The following is a 16,964-nucleotide window of genomic DNA, read 5'->3' on the forward strand; positions in this document are numbered from 1 at the left end:
AGCCTCTGGAGCACCCAGGGCTGTGCCAACCCCTCCCAGTGTCCAAAAATGCCAGGAATTGGGATTCCATCGGGATAAGGAGGCACCCTGGCTGCAGGGAGGGTGCCACCTTCTCCTGCTGCCATCCCGTGGCCGTGTCGGTGACCCAAAGGTGATGTCCCCATCCCCACCTGTCCCCAGGTGCCACCAAGGGCCAACCCCTCCCCACGGTGACCACAGTGGGTGGGTGGGGGGTGGGTGGAGGGGCTGCACCCCCTTCCAACCCCCAGGAAACACCCCCCACACCTCCCCCCTCCCCCCAGGGGTGTTGGTTTGTTTTGGTTTTTTTTATATCAAAACTCATTTTATTCCAAACATTAAAAGATTACAGGTTTGGGGTTTTTTTTTTTTTGCCTCTCTTCCTCAGGGAATCAACCAAAATACATTTTCTTCTTAAAAAAAATTTTCCACCTATTCTGAGCCACTGTAAAAGCCCCATCCCCTGCCCTCCCCCCCCCTGCACACACACACAACCCCCCCCCCTACCCCCCCTCTGGCTTCCCCCTCCCCTATTGCTATAACTTAACAAAACTGAATCTTTGCAGCCCCCCTGCTCAGTCCAGGCACCTGGAAGGCAACCAGGGAACCAAAAAATGGGGATGTGGGGTGAGAACAGCCAGACCCAGACTGGAGGTTGTGTTGGGAGGAGGAGGAGGAGGAGGAGGGAATCCTGTTGTTTCCAGCAATTCCATGAATAAATTGGGGTTTGGTTCTGTCTTCTCAGCGAGGCCCTAATGGCAAAGAAAGCTCCTTCCCTCAGCAAAAAGAGGAAAAAAAAAATTTAAAGTACCAAGTCCTTCCCATCAGGATGGGATTTTGGGGTTTCCAAGGGGATGGGGATGCCCAAAGCTGCTCCAGGCAGGAGGGAATTGGGGGGGTTCTGCCCCCAGCCTTGCTGCCCAGGGGGGGCTGGCTCAGATCCCTCACACTGGGGATGGGTGGGAAGCAGGAGATTCCCTTTTCCAGCAGTGATTCCCCCTCCCAGGCTCCTGGCAGCATCTCCTCAGCACAGCCAGAAGCTCTGGGACAACAGATCCTACCTGGAAAGAGTCCTGAGGGATTTGGGGGGAAGGGGCAGCAGAGAAATCCAAAGAGGAGAAGTAAAATGATGTTGAGGAGCTGGAGAAGCACCCAGAGATGGAGAACGTGGGGACCTCAGAAAACCCCAAACCCTTTTGTGTGGTAAAGAAGAGAATCCTCAGCTTTGCCAGGCCAGGAAATATTTAAAACAAAACCCCAAAACCAACCAAAAAACCAGAGAAGTGTAAAACTCATCCAGCCACAGCACTGAGCTTCAGTTTAGGACCAAACCAACCTGAGGGAGCTGCCACAGCACCAGGCAGACAGACACAAGACTTCCAGGGAGCATCCCTGAAGAGTTCCCAACACGCTGCCAAGGCCTGGCACCCCCCAGCCACGGGTGGGTGACCAGAAAAGTGGGTGTGGGGGGGAAAGTCACTCAACCCAGGTGGAAGTTGGGGGGGTGTTTAGGGGTCCTGCATCCCTCTGGGCTCAGAGGTGACTTCATCAACTCTGCTCCTTGTCCTGGACCAGCAGCACTGTGTGTTGGCCACCACTGGACACAGCCAGGACCCGACGGTTTTCCAGCTGCTTCCCTGTCATCTCCAGAGGGCTCAGGACATCCTCCTCCTCCCCTGTGCCCAGCTGGTAGTTGGTGCCCATGCCCCAGGCAAAGGCTCGTCCTGCAACAGAGGTGAAACAAAATTTGGGGTTCCAGGTGGCTTTGGGATGGGGGTGGGAAGGGAGCTGGGCAGCCAACACCCCAAAGGGGACGTCACCCCTGGGGTTGGGGGCTGAGCCACGGGCAGCAGGGAGGCAGAAAGGGGGAAGAGAGGGATTACAGCTCCAAAATTCCCTGCCCCACACTGCCAAGGCCCCCTGGGAGAGGGGGAACCAAACCCCCCTCAAACCTTCCCCCCCCACCCCCCCTGTGCTGCTCCCAGCCCCAGAGCTCAGGGTGCAGGGAAGGGACTGAGAGGACAAAGACCCCTTCCTGGTCACCCCCCTCGTGTCCCCCCCCCCTGGTACCAACCCCCCTGCCAAGGGCACACGGAAATATCTGAGCAGCTGCTCCCAGCTGCCCCTGGCTCCCAGCACCACCCTGCTCCCAGTGTGCCATGAGCCAGGGTGGAGAAACCAGGGATGGGGATGGGATGACACAATCCCAAGGCCAGGGTGGGGATCCCAAAGCCAGGGTGGTGTTCCCAGGGCTAGGGTGGTGTTCCCAAGGCCAGGGGGGGTGATCCCAAGGCCAGGGTGATGCCTCCAAAGTCAGGGTGGTGTTCCCAAGGCCAGGATGGTATTCCCAAGGTCAGGATGGCATTCCCAAGGCTAGGGTGGTGATCTCAGGGATAGGGTGGTGTTCCCAAGGCCAGAGTGGTGATCCCAAGGCCAGGGTGGCATTCCCAAGGCCAGGGTGGCATTCCCAAGGCCAAGGTGGCATTCCCAAGGTCAGGATGGCATTCCCAAGGTCAGGATGGCATTCCCAAGGCCAGGATGGCATTCCCAAGGCCAGGGTGGTGATCCCAAGGCCAGGATGGCATTCCCAAGGTCAGGATGGCATTCCCAAGGCCAGGGTGGTGATCCCAAGGCCAGGATGGCATTCCCAAGGTCAGGATGGTATTCCCAAGGCCAGGGTGGCATTCTCAAGGTCAGGATGGCATTCCCAAGGCCAGGGTGGTGATCCCAGGGCTAAGGTGGCATTCCCAAGGCCAGGAACCCCCTCAGCCAGCACTCACCATCACTGCTGACAGCGTAGCCAACGGATGCTCCACAGGCAACAGAAGAGATGTTGGGGAGCTCTGGGATGAGGGTGGGGGTGCTCTTCTCCTCTGCCCCTGCCCCCAGCCCCAGCCTCCCATACTCTGCCCTGCCCAGGCTGTAGGCTTTACCTAGAGCACAAGAGAGGGGACTCAAAGGGGAGGGGGAAATGGCCACAGCAGGTCCCAGCCAGAGCCCCCCCCTCAGGTCTGAGCCCTTGGAGGAGCAGAGCTCCCCCCTCTCACACCCACAGCCCCACCAGGAGGGGGGAAACAGCCCCAAAATCAGGGTGGGGGGGGTTTCCTGGGCTGAGTGTTGAGCCTGGAAGAGCAGAGTTCACAGGTGACTCCAGGTTCCTGGCATCCTCCCTGCCCCCTGCTGTCAATTCCTCCCTCTGGGGGCCTGGCTGGCTCCAGCACATCACCCTCCCCCAACACCTCCCCAGCAGGGTGAGGAGGGGCTGTGGGGGTGACCCCCCCAGGCCGTGTCCCCCCCCCCCCGAGGCCAGCACTCACCCTCTGAGTCGACACACAAGGTGTGGTGCTGCCCACCAGAAAACCCAACCCAGGACTTGGTGGAGTTCTTGAAGCAGGTGAGGTTCTGAGGGGAGAAGCAGGACTCGGTGCTCTGGGTCCCTGCAGGGGGGAGGCACAAACCCAGGCACATCAGGTCCAAGGGAAGGGGGGGGGGGACAGCCCCAAACCAGGCACCAGCACTGGGCCATCCACCCCAGGCCTCACCCCACACACCCCACTCACCCCTCCACGCAAAAAAAATGATCCAATTTCTGCTCAAACCCTGCAGAGTTTGGGACCTAAAGCCAGAGTTACAGAGGGTGACAGCCCCACCCTGGAATTGCCACCTCCAGAGTGTCCTTGTGAGGGGTCACTCAGTGCCATGAGCTCACATCCACTGGGAGAGTGGAGTAAGGGTTGGATTTGATGATCCCAGAGCTCCTTTCCAACCCGGATGATTCCCTGATTTGGGAATTGTCCTCCCCACCAGCCCGAGGGCACCGTGGGACAGGATGTCCACATGGATCTGGAGGGATGGATCATAGGATCGTGGGGGTTGGAAGGGACCTTAAAGATCATTTAATTCCCCCCCCTGCCATGGGCAGGGACACCTCCCCCAGCCCAGGGTGCTCCAAGCCCCATCCAACCTTGGACACTGCCAGGGATGGGGCAGCCACAGCTTCTGGGGGCACCCTGGGGCTCAGCACCCTCACCCCAAAGAATTTCTCCCTCATGTCCAACCTCAATCTCCCCTCTGCCATTTAGAGCCATCACCCCTCGTCCCATCACTGCAGACCCTTAGGAACCCCCTTATTATGGGGTTTCATGCTCAGCACCCATCCAGATGGAGCAGCTGTCCCTTTGCCAAGCTCCAAGGCATCCTGGACACCTCAGGGGGACCTCAGGACCACCTTATCAGCTGCTAAAACAGTGACTGAGGGGTTCTCCCCCCAAAGAATTTCTTCCCCATGTCTCAATAAACCTGAGATGTGAAGCTCACCCAGCTGGTGGTAGTTGGAGAGGCCAAACCCATAGATGTGTCCCTCCTGTGTGACAGCAAAGGTGACATAAGCCCCACAGAAGACGTCCTGGAAGCGGATTTTCCCTCTGTTGCCTTTGCCCCTGACAGGGACACGTTGGGGGACCAGGAGGCGCTCTGGGGACACAGGGGAGGGGGTGTCACAGGAGGTCTGGGGGTGACCCACACCCTGCCCACCTTCCCCAACTCTTAGGGGGGGATCCAAGCCACTGATTCACAGCCCAGGGCTGGAGCAGAGGTGGTTTCTTTGCTCCCCTGTCAAGGGCAGGGCTGGGACTGAAGGAGGAGCAGGCAAAGGGACTCACCCAGCCCTTTCCTTCCTCCTCTGTTGGCAAAGAGAGCTGGCACCCTGCCCAGCTGGCCCTGCTCACCACAGCCACACGTGAAGAGCTCCCCATCCACTGTCAGCAGCACCAGGTGGTCATTCCCTGGGAGAAGATCAGATCAGAGTCACATCCCAGGACCCCCCAGAGGCTCAGATCCCACAGACACAGCCCGGCTTGTCCCAGCTTCCTGGAGTTCTGCAGGGATTCTGCCACCACCTGGAATCTCCCTCTTCCCCCACTGGAACTGTCAGGGAGGTTTTTTTTCTGGGAAGGTTTAGGGGAACAGCTCCCCACCCCCTGGCCTCATGTGTGGCCTGGAAAAGTTTCCTGGCTGCTCTGCTCAGCTTCCCCAAGATGAGAAGAGGTTTGAACCCCTCCGGGGTCACTTTTAGGGGACCCTTTTGAGGCATTTTCCATCAGCTTGGGTTAAACATCAACACTGTGGTTGAGGCAAGGAGAGACACGAGCTCTGTTCTCTCAGGAGCTAGAGGGGAGCAAGCACAGCCTTGTACCTGGCTCGGAGCAGCCAAGAGGGAGGAAAAGGAGCTTCTTCTGGAGCTTCACCTTCTCCTCAGGGTGGCACCAGCCTCACCCACGCACGCCCCAGGACCTTGCTCACCTGAGACAATTTTAACAACGGGCACCCCGAGCTGGAGAAGCAGAGGGATGGAGCTGGTCTTCATGGGTTCCAGCAAGCCAATCACCCCGTTGTTATCCTGGGGGGAGGAGAGAGATGAGAGGGGCAGAAGGAACCCCCGAGGGCAATGCTTCCAAAACCTCCAATGCCTTCCCTCCCCCTCCCAACATCTCCCTTATGAGGAAAGGCTGAGGGAGCTGGGGCTCTTTAGTTTGGAGAAAAGGAGACTGAGGGGTGACCTCATCAATGTTTTCAAATATGTAAGGGGTGAGTGTCAGGGAGATGGAGTTAGGCTTTTCTCAGTGGTGACCAGTGATAGGACAAGGGGTAATGGGTGTAAATTGGAGCATAGGAGGTTCAAGTTGAATATCAGAAAAAATTTTTTTACTGTAAGGGTGACGGAGCCCTGGAACAGGCTGCCCAGGGGGGTTGTGGAGTCTCCTTCACTGGAGACATTCAAAACCCACCTGGACACGTTCCTAGGGGATGGACTCTAGGGGGCCCTGCTCTGGCAGGGGGGGTTGGACTGGATGATCTTTCCAGGTCCCTTCCAACCCCTAGGATTCTATGATTCTATGATTCAACCTACCCGGAATGACCCCCAGACAAAGACTCTGCCATCCTCAGTCAGTGCTGCTGTGTGACTGTCCCCTGCAGATACCTGCACCACCTTCTCCTGCAGCTCCACCAGCCCCGGGGTGGCCTCTGAGCCTTCTGCTGAGGTGTCACGCCCCAGGGCACCTTCATCATTGCAGCCAAAGGTGTAAATCTGCAAAGAGAGAGAGGTGGTGAAACAGGAAAGGATCTCAACAGATCAATTCCTGGGGGAAAAAGAGAGCAGGCCAAGTTGTTTGTGTGAATTTATCTAATGTAGAATTAGAAGTAGTGATCATAACTGGTACAATTCAAGACTAAACAGAGAAAAGACCAGGCAAAGCAGTCCAAACTCCTAATTTTCCACTGTTTCAGTTAGGAGCAAAACAGCTTTCCACTGTCACAGCAAAAAGCAAAACAAGGCCTAACGAAGCGAGCTTTCTGCCTGAGAAATAATTGGGAGTGGATGAGACCCAGAGCTGAAGTGTGAACCCCCCCCCCCCCCAAATGATCCCTTTGAACCCCTCCAGTTTTGGAGATCGTGCTCAATTTGGGGAGCAGGGTTTGGTTCAGCCCCCCCCTCCCCCTCTGTTTTCTCCCCCAATCCCCCTCCAGGTGCTGTACTCACTTTTCCAGTCTGGCTGAGGCACACAGTGTGCATCCCTCCAGCTTCCACCTGCACCACCATCTCTGGGAGCTGCACCAGGGCTGGTTTTTTCCTCTCCATCACCTCCTCCCCCAGGCCCAGCTGCCCCACATCCCCCTGCCCCACTGTCAGCACCAGGCCAGGCTGTGTCCTGTGGGATGGGTGACAGACTGTGGGACAGAGAGAGAGAACAGAGATGAGGAAAAAGCCTTCTGGGAAAGTTGGGCCCGGGGAGGAGGAAGGGAAAAAGCCACAGGAAGTTTTCTTACTTTTAATCTTCTTCCTCTCAGGAGCTTTGTCTTCTGGCACTGGGCTTTTCTTCACTGCACGTTTCCCTGGCATAGTGCCCCAGATCTGAACAACAAAGACTCCCTGTGAGGGGGTGACCCAGGAGCAGAGGCACAGCGTGGCTCGGGGGTGTCAGGAATCACTTCCCGGGGCTCTTTTTCTCCCCCCCTTCTTGTTTAAAATCCCCATGGATCTCCTGAGGTGACCCAAGTTGGGATTTCAGCACCGATCTCAGTTCCCACTTTGGAAAAACGTGGGTTTTTTGTTTGGTTTTTTTTTTTTACCCCCTCAGGAAGAGGTGAAGCTCCCCAAGCCCTGGGGTCAGAGCTGCTCGGAGGGGGGAAAGGCCAAACACAGCAGAGCCACAGCAAAGTGTGTGGGGAAATCTCAACCCTCTGCCCCCCGCAAAGCCGAGGCCCACGCAGGAGCCCAGCCCCAGGGGTTGTGGAGCGAAGCCCCCCCCATCCCCCTCCCCACACTTTTGAATTCCCCGCCCCACACCGGGCCGCGCAAGGCCTCAGCTCAACCTTTCCTTTCACCGCAGCTCCCGGCAGCCCCGAGGTGAGGCCGGGGTTTAGCCGAGACCTCCCTCTGCCCCTCTCCATCTCCCCGGTTCCCTTCTCCCCCTTCCCAACTTTCCCCTCGCCATTCCCAGCGCCCATTCCCTTCTCCCACCTCCGCTCCGCTCCGGCCGCGCTCCCTCACTCAGCGTGTCCAGAGCGGCTCCCGGCATGAGGGAGCGCGTGCTGCTGGGCGGGGAACAGCGCCCCCTGGCGGCCGGAGGCCGCGCGGCCGGGTGAGAGGTGACGGGAGGGGGCGTCGCGTCCATCCCCGTTGCTATGGAAACCGCTTCCAAACGCCACATTTGGGATAAATCCAGGGCGAAGCCGCCGAACAAAACGGGAAGAGCAGCGCGGGGGAGCAGCCTGCATGCTCCTGCCCGCCTGGCTGCTACGGAGAACCCGCCCCGAAGGAGGGAAAGAGGAGGATGAGAAAGTTCGTAAAACATAAAACTATAAATAATAATTAAAATAATTTTCCGCCAATTAGCGGCTCGCTGAGGTGGCACCTTGGCGGTGGGCCCGGCCCCCAGCCCGCTGAGCATGAGGTTTGGTAGTTAATTAATTCATTAACACCCTGCGGGGCTCCCTCCCCACGCGGCTCTTTTTGGGGTGAAACACCCCGGGTTTGGTGCAGCCGGCCAGGCCCGGCCCGTGACACCGGCTCAGGGCCCCTCGGTCACCCGCGGCCACCCACGGGACCCCAGCCCGAGTGACACCAAAACCCCCAGCAGGGACAACGCCGGCGATTTGTGGGGTTTGTGAGTGAGCAAAGGAAAAAAATCCCCGAGCTGCCCCTTTCCCTCTGGAATTTAAGGAAAACAGGGGCTGGATGACCAGCCAGGGGCTGGAAGTGACCTAATTAACCGGATTTTTACTCATTAATCCCGATTTTTACTCCTTAACCCACGTTTTTACTCCCAACCTTCACAGAAGGTGCCATTTAGCGGGGAGGTTCCCCCCAGGCAGCAGCCCCGGAGGGTTCAGACTTAAAAACCATAAAATTCCACAAAATAATTAAACCCTTGGAAGCATCACTTCCCATTTACAGACACCCGGGGTGTTTTTTGGGAGTTGGTTTCCACACCTTCCACCCTCACACTGTAGAGGATTGAAAAACCCCATCCCACCCCACCCCAGAGAGCCATCTCCAAAATCCTAGTGACATTCCAGCACAACCCACAAGGAATCCACAAGGAATCCACAAGGAATCCACAAGGAATCCACAAGGAATCCACAAGGAATCCACAAGGAATCCACAAGGAATCCACAAGAAATCCACAAGAAATCCACAAGAAATCCACAAGAAATCCACAAGAAATCCACAAGAAATCCACAAGAAATCCACAAGAAATCCACACGGATCAGCAGTTTTATTTATTGAAGACACAGGTTTACAGCCCGAACTTCCAACACTTTAAAGGACCCCTTTCAGGCACCAAGTATCCCAAATTCCTCCTCCTGCCCCCATCCCACCATCTGCCCCTCCAATATTTTATTTTTCCATGGAATTCCCTCCCCAGGATCAACCCCAGCACCAGGACTCAGGTTGGGCCCCTCCCCACCGAGATGAAACCAAACAAAGCACTGGGTTGATGCTTTGTTACCCCCCTTCTCCTCCTTCCCTGGGGACCCTTGGAACATCCATGAACTGCTCCATCCCATGGGAAAAGCCACTGGAATCCTGGATTTGGTGGCACCTTCACCAACTTGGCACGTGCCCAGCCCCTTGTGACTTTTTTTACACGTTCAGCATGATCAGAACCTCAGCTCACACAAAGACCTGGGCTGGTACTCAGGATACTCACCTCCTCCCCCCTAGACACGGGGGATTTTCTGGGGTTTGTGGCTTTTTTATCTGTCTGCAAGAAATTAGGAAAAAGCAGTTTATTACTTGCCAAAAGGAACTCAAACCACCAGCTGCAGGATGCAACCCCCTTTTCCAGGCTCTACCCACACCATGTGCTCACCACGTGTCTTCCCTCAGTGCTCCCCCACTCTTATTAAGGACATTTTATATTTTTTTTTTACCATCACAATAATAATCAGCTCCGAGGCTCATTAACAGGGAAGATGGGTGATCATGAAAGCCCAAGGTAGAACCTCGATGACTTTCCCTGCAGTTTGGTTTTGCTCTTTATACATAAATTCTCATCTGACACAAGGAAAACCTCAAGCTGAACAAATAAAAATCGCCCACACCAAGAACTTTTTTTTTCCTTACACTGACTGAGGAATTGGTCTCCTTTTTCCACCCAGTCCAATTAAATCCTGGAAGCCAGGGGACACCTAAGCTGAGCTTTTACACATTTAAAAAACCTACATGGGTATTTAACTATTTAAAGCCGATGCAATGGTTTCCATAAGGTGTTTAAGACATAGCTCAAGGTTATTTGAAGTATAAATTACCCACAGAGTCGCACAGACATAATTCGTAAAATCAACTTACATTCCACATCCGTGCTCCATTAACGTCGAATTTCTTCAGTTTAGAACTAGAAATAATGCAGAAAAAGCATCAACAACCGCTCAGTTTCTCTTCTCCCTTTCCCATCCCCCCAGCCTCACGTGTTCCACCCCCCCACCCCACCCCTCAAAAGCCCTTTTTAGTGGCAAAATTTGTTTCCTGCATGGTTTATCTCCTCCGTAACGGCCCGAGGGCTCGGAGAAGCAGTAGGAATATGCAGGCTGCAGGCTCTGGGGCCCGGCTTGTTCTCCAACGTCGTGGAAAGGGACCGTACGTCACGGGCCCGAGGGCCTACGCTCCCGTGCGCCACACGGACAGAGCCGAGAGAGAGCGACTTCTCCGGATATCCACGTTGGGTTAGAGGTTTAAAACCCTTTCCCTCGAAAAACACATCCTTCTCCCTGTTTTGTTTTTTTTTTTTTTTTACGTGGGAGATTGAACCCCGCGAGGGATACTCACGCTTGGATGGAGCTGAGCGAGGCCAGGCCCGGGCGGGAGCTGAGGGGAGAGGAGCAGAGGGTGAGGTGAGCAGCGCTGAGGGAAGGCTGCACAGGGCATTGTGACAGAAAAAATAGGGACGCGGCCTTCCCACAGCAGGCCAGGGGCAGCGTGGCCCTCAGCAGCTGCGAGGAGCGCACCGCATTAAAAAAAAAAGAAAAAAAAAAAAAAAAAAAATGAAAGGATAGAGAGAGGAAGCAGAAGCCGCACTCACCCGCTCGCTGAGGAGAAAAGGAACGAAGGGCTCTGCGCGGCGGTATTTATAGAGCGGGCAGGGGGCGGGGCTAGAGGAGCACGTGAACGGGGCGGGGCTAAAGGCGCATGTGCAATGGGGAAGGGGGTGGGGGGGGGGGGGGGGGGGGGGGGAGAGGCGGAGCGCGGCGCTTGCGCAGTGGGAAGGCGGGAACGGCCATGGCGGAGCGGGGCGGCCATGAGGCGGGGGCCACAAACAGGGGCTCCGGGGACGCTTCTACCCCTGGGGCCACCGCCACCCCTGGGGCCACCCTCGGCCCTGCTGTCGTCCGCACCTCCCCTGTAAAGCTCTGAGCCACAGCCGCTGCCTCACACGCTGCTCCCTTTCTGCTGGGGAGAGGCAGAACCTGACCACCCCCCTCCCCCTTCTTCCCCTGAGGCGGCGAACACAACCACGAAGGCAAATTTTTGTTTTTGTTTTTGTTTTTTTTTTAAAAAAAAGTCCTAAAATACTTTTTATTCAATAATTAAAATCTGTTGATGAGGAGACTGATTTACAATGCAACGCTTGAAGTCTGTACAGGGGAAACTGTGAGGGAAGGGAAGGGACCCCCCCCCCCCCCCTTCTCCCCCCTCGGCCATGGCAGCTCCGGGGGGGCCAAGGCCCCGGTGTTGGCACAGCACGGAGGGCCCGGGGGGCTCTGCCAGGGCCCCCCTAAAAAATACACCAGAGAAAGGCTGGGGAACAAGAAAAATCCTTCTTGACATTCCCACCCCCTCCTCCTGCCACCTCCTTCACCTCAAGTGGCGTCTCACCCCTGGGTTGGGTTTTTGTGCAGGACACAGCAGTGGCAATACCAGGTTTAGGGGGGTTTTTAATTAAAAAAACCCACCCTCACATTTAGGAAGAGCCAATGAGATAATTCTCAGAAGAGAAAGAATATCTTAAGGTCACTTTTTAAACCTCTTCTTCCCTTCAACCCAACACAGTGAAATGATCGAAGTTTCCAGTAGGTTTAGCTGTAAAAATGAAAAAAAAAAAAAGGCAAGTTTCACCCTGATTTGGGAGAGTAAAAAAACATCTGAGAGGAAGCCACAAAAAACCATAATTGACTACTCTCACAGCTTCCCCAAATTAAAAAGGTTTTGTTTTTTTTTTTTAAAAAAAGGCAAGTCATTTCCTGGTTGTGTCATTTGTTAACCAAACCCAGATGTCTCAAGATCTGTTAACATCACAGCAACTGGGAGAGAGAGTGGGGAGGGAATGTTTGATCCATTTGTGGGGCTGGTTTTGGGTTTTTTTGGTTTTTTTTAAAAAAAAAAAAGATGCAGCATACATTAATATCTATACAATTCCCTTCCAGGACAAACAAACCGTTGGTCAGTAGTGATTCAGGACATTAAGGACATGACAGAGAGGCAAGCAAAACCAAAAAAAAAAATAAAGAAAATGACAAATCACATGTCAGTTGTCTGCCAGGTCAGCATCTGTGCAGGTTCTCTGTACACAGGTAATATACACACGAGCTCCACTCTCCACCTCTCAGCTTTCCAGCACCAGAGCTGCTGTTTGTTGGGTTTTTTTCCCCCCCCTCTTGGTAAGGAGGAGGGAATGAAGGAGTTGTGCACACCCTCCCCCCTCAAAAAAAAAAATAAAAAAAAAATAGGAGTATGTACAGCTGAGAATTGGGGCTGTTCAGGAAAGGAAAAGGGGAGTTGGGAAGGAGGAATCCTTCATCCCCACATCTCCTGGTGCTGGGCAGAGGGGGTTGCTGAGCCACACTCTGAGGTACAGTGTTCAGTTCCAGCCTGATGGCACTCGAGATGTGTTTGTTCCAGTGAAATGCTACATTCAGACAGGATCCCCCTTCTTCCCTGCCCAAAAGCCCTTTTCTGGGTATGTTTTGAAGGCAAATCTTGGAAGAGCTGAGGTTCCACCCTCGCTGTATTGCCTCGCAGAGGGATGCAGAGAACTTCCAGTCCTCTCAGGTCTCTTGCTCCCTTCTCTTGGAAGATTATGGTCGATGGTACCTGCAAGTCAAGTGAAAAATACACTTGGGACTCAGGTTAAATGGTTACCAAGGCACTACAGACACCCAAAAAGAGGAAACTTCAAATATCTCCAAACTCTCAGCCCTCAGGGAAGCTGTTACCAACCAAACAGCTTCACCTCTGCCTCGGAAAGCTCTTGTGCTGCTTGTGTGTTTCTTGTTTGCCACACAGAGCAATTTTTGAGGAGGAAATCCAGAACTATTTGGGCCACCATCCCCAGGTTACTTCATAGATAATCTCTGAGTTAGCTGCCAGGGTGGTTTGAGGCTGTGGCTCCTACTGGATGTGTCTCCAGCTCCAGCAAGGTCACACTGGTTTCACATCCACCTCAAACCAGTCACGTGGACTTTCCAGGCTTGAAGCCCCAGTTTAGGGAAGAACAAACCACTGCACCCCTCCAGTCACCCAGCACCACCGAGGCAGAAAGAGAAATTAAATCTGCAGCTGTGTCCCAGGTCATTTTTTGGAGGGTTTTAACATGTTGCCTCCCTGCCCTGCCCCTGCAGCACAGCTTTCTCAGCAGGACTGCAGCTCTGAGCTGGCACCCAAGGTGTCCTCCCTCACCTGGTGAACTGTTTGCTGTCCTCGTGGACTTCCATTTCACAGCTCTTGAACTCATTCAGCTCCTTGCGGATGGCAGCCTGCAAGAAGAGGGAAAAAACCTTTTTTTTTTACCTCCTGCTCAGGGACATCTTGACCCTCTCCCCCATCTCAGGGGAGCTCAGACACCCCAAGAAGCTGCTGTCCCTCCCCCAGCCCCGCTCAGGGTTGAGCAGTCCCACCTTCCAGGGGTGGAATAAAAGAGTTAAGAAGGGTTTGGAGCAGCAGGGCTGAGTCCTACAGCTCCTTGGTGAGGGAAGGAGCTCAGACTGCAGCAGCCACCTCAGCTCCCACAGCCCCTGGACACGGGGCTGACTTTTATTTCCCTGCACACTGAGGGGGGGAAGTAATCCCAAGGAATTACACAAGTCACCAGGGAAGACAAGAACTGATTGCTTCCCTGCCAGCTTCTTGCCTGACCTGTGCTCCTCTCACCAGCACCTTGCACCCTCTGTGGTTCCTCAGAAACTGAGGCCAGGGGCTCCATGTCACCACGAGCAGGGTTGGGGACAGCACAAGGGGGGGGACAGGACACTTGGGGGTGCTGGGTGGGTGGCAGAGGAAAAAATGTGGAGGTGAAGGCAAAGGAACAGAGCAAACCTCCTTGGCTCACCCCATTTTGTATCAGACACCCCAATCCAGCTGTCCCTCCCCAACAACAAGGGACAGGGACCTTGGTGCCCCAACAACAAGGGACAGGGACTTTGGTACCCCTGCAACAAGGGACAGGGACCTTGGTACCCCAACAGGAAGGGACAGGGACCTTGGTACCCCAACAACAAGGGACAGGGACCTTGGTACCCCAAAAACAAGGGACAGGGACCTTGGTGCCCCAACAACAAGGGACAGGGACCTTGGTACCCCAAAAGGAAGGGACAGGGACCTTGGTACTCCAACAACAAGGGACAGGGACCTTGGTACCCCAAAAACAAGGGACAGGGACCTTGGTACCCCAAAAGGAAGGGACAGGGACCTTGGTACTCCAACAACAAGGGGCAGGGACCTTGGTACCCCTATAAGAAGGGACAGGGACCTTGGTACCCCAACAACAAGGGACAGGGACCTTGGTACCTTGTCAGCTGGTGTGAGCTTTGTCCATGGTTTATCTGCTCGTCTGTCATAGTCTTGAGCATCTGTTACCTCCACGTATTCATTAAACCTCAGGATCTTCCTGGCCTGCAGCTCAGCCACTGTAGGCCTCTGGCTCAGCTGAACACCAGAAAGAACAAAGAAAATGAAGTCTGTGCCTTGGCCACAGAGCAGGATCAGCTCAGGCAAAAATAAAACCAGTTCCCTCACTGGGTCTGAACCACAGCCACTCTGAGGTCCTGCTTGTAGGAAAGGAAGAAAGGGAAAGGAAGGGATTTGGGAGCAGTTTGGCAACAGGGTGAGCCCTGCATAGCAGCCCTAAGCCAAACTAATCCTGCTCCCTGCTTCAGCAATGCTCCTGTCTCCTACCCACAGCCCCTTGGGAAGTTTTTCCCAGTGGTTCGTAACAACCAGGAGTAACTTGAACGTAACTGCTCCAAACAGCTGCTGCTCTGCTTCTCCCCCTCCACTGCTATTTTGCAAACAGCTTTTGGGGAGCCTGGAGTGAAAAACGTGGCCGCTGCAGTTCCTGTGTTCAAACAGCACCAGCAAACCTTCCAAAGTGCCCAATTTCTCTCTCCTTTGGCTCCTCACACCCAAGGCCAGCTCAGGATCTGCCACTCCCGGTGCCACCAGTGCCACCTTCCAAAGCTCTGCAGTCAGAGGGCACTGGGGACACTTACACAAGAGCCCTGTGACTTCACCCACAGCAAGGTCCCCAAGGCTGTGCTGTGCCACCTCCCTCCCTGGCCAGATGGTGGGCCCAGCACGGGGCTCAGCAGTTACCTTCCTGGTGAGCCTGCGTTTGATCTCACGCTTCTCAGCTTGGCGGTCAGCTTCATTTTTTGCTGCCAAGAGAAAAGAAAAGAAATGGTGCCTGTCTGGGCTTTGAAAATTATTTTTTTTCGGGGGGGGAAAAAAAAAAAAAAAGCTTTCTGGCCTTGAACAAAAGGAGAGGATGGAGCTCGAGCTGCTTATCTGTACAAGTGAGAGCTCAGGGCAGCGTGGCTGTGCTGGTGAGAGGCAGAGAGCACAGCCCAGCTCTGTCCCCTTCCTCACCCAGCACCCCCTGACTGACTGACAGGGCCAATTTGGGCCTTTTCAGATGAGTCATTCTCTCCAGCCCTGGGCACATTAAAGATTAATGGTCACGTTGTCAAAATCCATCCAAGCCACTTTGCAGCTTGCTCCTCCCCAAAGCCATGGTAGTGGGTTAAGGGGTGGATGTGATGATCTCAGGTCCTTTCCAACCTGGCTGAGTCTCTGATTCTGTGATTATACCAAGAGTTTCAAAGAGAAAACCAGCACAGATAAATATTTGAAATGGAAACTTCCTGAACTGGCATTTCCCTTTCCTTGATTATGTTTGTTTAAAACTTTTGCAGAGCAACCTATGGCCAAGAGAAACACCACTGACTGCTCTGCTGCTTTTTGAACCATGCAGTACAATGCTGTCAAGTCTGGGCCACAGATAAAAGTCCAGCCCAAACAACACCACCTTTAACAGCCCTGTTTAACATCAGAGTTCATGGGCTTTTCCTTGAGGTGTGAGGCAGGGGAGAGGTGGCCTTTACCCAGTGTGATTCTGTATTGCTTGGTACCACCAAAGTCTGATTTTATCCGGGTTTCTTGATTTTTGCTTCTTGACTTTTTTCAAATGAAGCAGTGGGGAAAACTTAGTGGCATTGCTTCACACCAGCAATACAAGCAGAGCACAGCCCTCTGTCACTGTATTCCAAGCATGGACTCAGTCTCTTGGACTAAGATGGGAAAGGGAAAGTTATTTTCTTCCCCAGGGCCAGCAGAGCAGCAGTACTCACGTTGCAGTATGTTCCTCTGCTCCAGCTCTTCTGCTGTGGGTCTCTGACTCAGCCTCCTACAGAAAAGCAGAATATTTGATCCCCTACTTCCTCAGCAGGGGATGAAGAGCACAACTGCTCCCTCTCAGAACCTCCTGGACACCCCTTGCTCCCCCATGGAGACCAAACAGCTGCTGTCCCACCCCACAGGGGTTGGAAGGTGCTGTGGCCTCTCGAAAGCTCAGAGGCAGCTTCCCAGGGAACTCAAGGAGATGGGAGAGCCCAGAGCCCCACAGCCCCAGCTTCACCCCCACCTAAACCATCAGCACTCCCCCTCCATCCGTTCCCCATTCCTGCTTTACAGCAGTGACAGTTCTGGGGTACTTGAGATTTTCCCCTCACAGTCCACTTAACATCTGGGCACAGGGACCTGGCAGGGGATGCTGCTCAAGCCCAGAAGGAGTTTCCAATCCAACCAAGGGAGAAAAGCCACCCACTGGACTCCAGCACAGGCAGCTTGGCCAAGGCAACAGCTTTGGCCACTCTCATGCTGAGCTGAGTGAGTGCTCAGACCTCACTCCTGTGTTCCAGCTCTCCCCACCTGATCAGGGTCGTCCCGATCTGCTGCCGGATTTCGTTCCACTCCTCCTTGCTCTTCCGTGGGAAAACAACCTTCTCCTCCTGGGCTATGGTTGTGTTCCCCAGCTTTATGGCTAAGGTGTCTTTCCTCTTCACCTTGTTAGCCAGCGTGCCTGTGGGGAGGAAGAGCAGAGAATGGTTTGGGTTGGAAAGGACCTTAAAGCTCATCCAGTTCCAACCCCCTGGATGGGCAGGGACCCCTC

At 54.4% G+C, this 16,964-nt stretch overlaps 2 protein-coding genes and 1 non-coding gene across 15 annotated transcripts in view; all 3 read right to left on the reverse strand.

The window, feature by feature from the left end:
- Positions 1–1,306: 1,306 nt before the first annotated feature.
- Positions 1,307–9,294, reverse strand: RCC1 (regulator of chromosome condensation 1). Of its 3 annotated transcripts, none has more exons than XM_071767714.1 (10): positions 9,234–9,294; positions 6,847–6,931; positions 6,560–6,747; positions 5,927–6,106; positions 5,320–5,416; positions 4,680–4,802; positions 4,336–4,491; positions 3,336–3,455; positions 2,799–2,951; positions 1,307–1,742 (listed from the first exon to the last, which is right to left on the reverse strand). In XM_071767714.1, the coding sequence occupies exons 2-10, from the start codon at positions 6,917–6,919 to the stop codon at positions 1,567–1,569; spliced, it is 1,266 nt and encodes a 421-aa protein (XP_071623815.1). In that variant the 5' UTR covers positions 6,920–6,931; positions 9,234–9,294; the 3' UTR covers positions 1,307–1,566. The 3 variants fall into 3 exon arrangements, with proteins under 3 accessions (XP_071623815.1, XP_071623814.1, XP_071623813.1); XM_071767713.1 differs by lacking the exon at positions 9,234–9,294 and adding an exon at positions 7,541–7,646; XM_071767712.1 differs by lacking the exon at positions 9,234–9,294 and adding an exon at positions 7,541–7,621 and having other exon boundaries at positions 6,847–7,061.
- Positions 9,295–10,042: 748 nt separating this feature from the next.
- On the reverse strand, positions 10,043–10,248 carry LOC139807307 (small nucleolar RNA SNORA73 family). Its single transcript, XR_011730522.1, has one exon. It is a non-coding gene; the product is annotated as a small nucleolar RNA SNORA73 family (small nucleolar RNA).
- A 799-nt stretch (positions 10,249–11,047) lies between these two features.
- PHACTR4 (phosphatase and actin regulator 4) overlaps positions 11,048–16,964 on the reverse strand; it is a 73,324-nt gene continuing 67,407 nt past the window's right edge. For all 11 annotated transcript variants that reach the window (XM_071767827.1, XM_071767824.1, XM_071767831.1 and 8 more), the window contains 6 exons: positions 16,724–16,874; positions 16,144–16,199; positions 15,110–15,171; positions 14,306–14,443; positions 13,199–13,275; positions 11,048–12,613 (listed from right to left, as the gene is read on the reverse strand). In XM_071767827.1, coding sequence (XP_071623928.1) covers positions 12,598–12,613; positions 13,199–13,275; positions 14,306–14,443; positions 15,110–15,171; positions 16,144–16,199; positions 16,724–16,874 — 500 coding nt within the window. In that variant the 3' untranslated portion in view covers positions 11,048–12,597. The remainder of the gene's footprint in view (positions 12,614–13,198; positions 13,276–14,305; positions 14,444–15,109; positions 15,172–16,143; positions 16,200–16,723; positions 16,875–16,964) is intronic.

This window comes from Heliangelus exortis, chromosome 24, assembly GCF_036169615.1.
Source record: "Heliangelus exortis chromosome 24, bHelExo1.hap1, whole genome shotgun sequence".
NCBI lineage: Eukaryota > Metazoa > Chordata > Aves > Apodiformes > Trochilidae > Heliangelus > Heliangelus exortis.

Bases quoted from the DNA above. Each gene is read 5' to 3' on its own strand.
- RCC1 (XM_071767714.1), bottom strand. From the start codon at position 6,919: ATGCCAGGGAAACGTGCAGTGAAGAAAAGCCCAGTGCCAGAAGACAAA. The intron at 3,456-4,335 runs GTGAGCTTCACA...TCCCCCCTGCAG, and splicing joins CTCCAACTACCACCAGCTGG to GGACCCAGAGCACCGAGTCC. The intron at 2,952-3,335 runs GTGAGTGCTGGC...CTTGTGCTCTAG, and splicing joins CTTGTGTGTCGACTCAGAGG to GTAAAGCCTACAGCCTGGGC.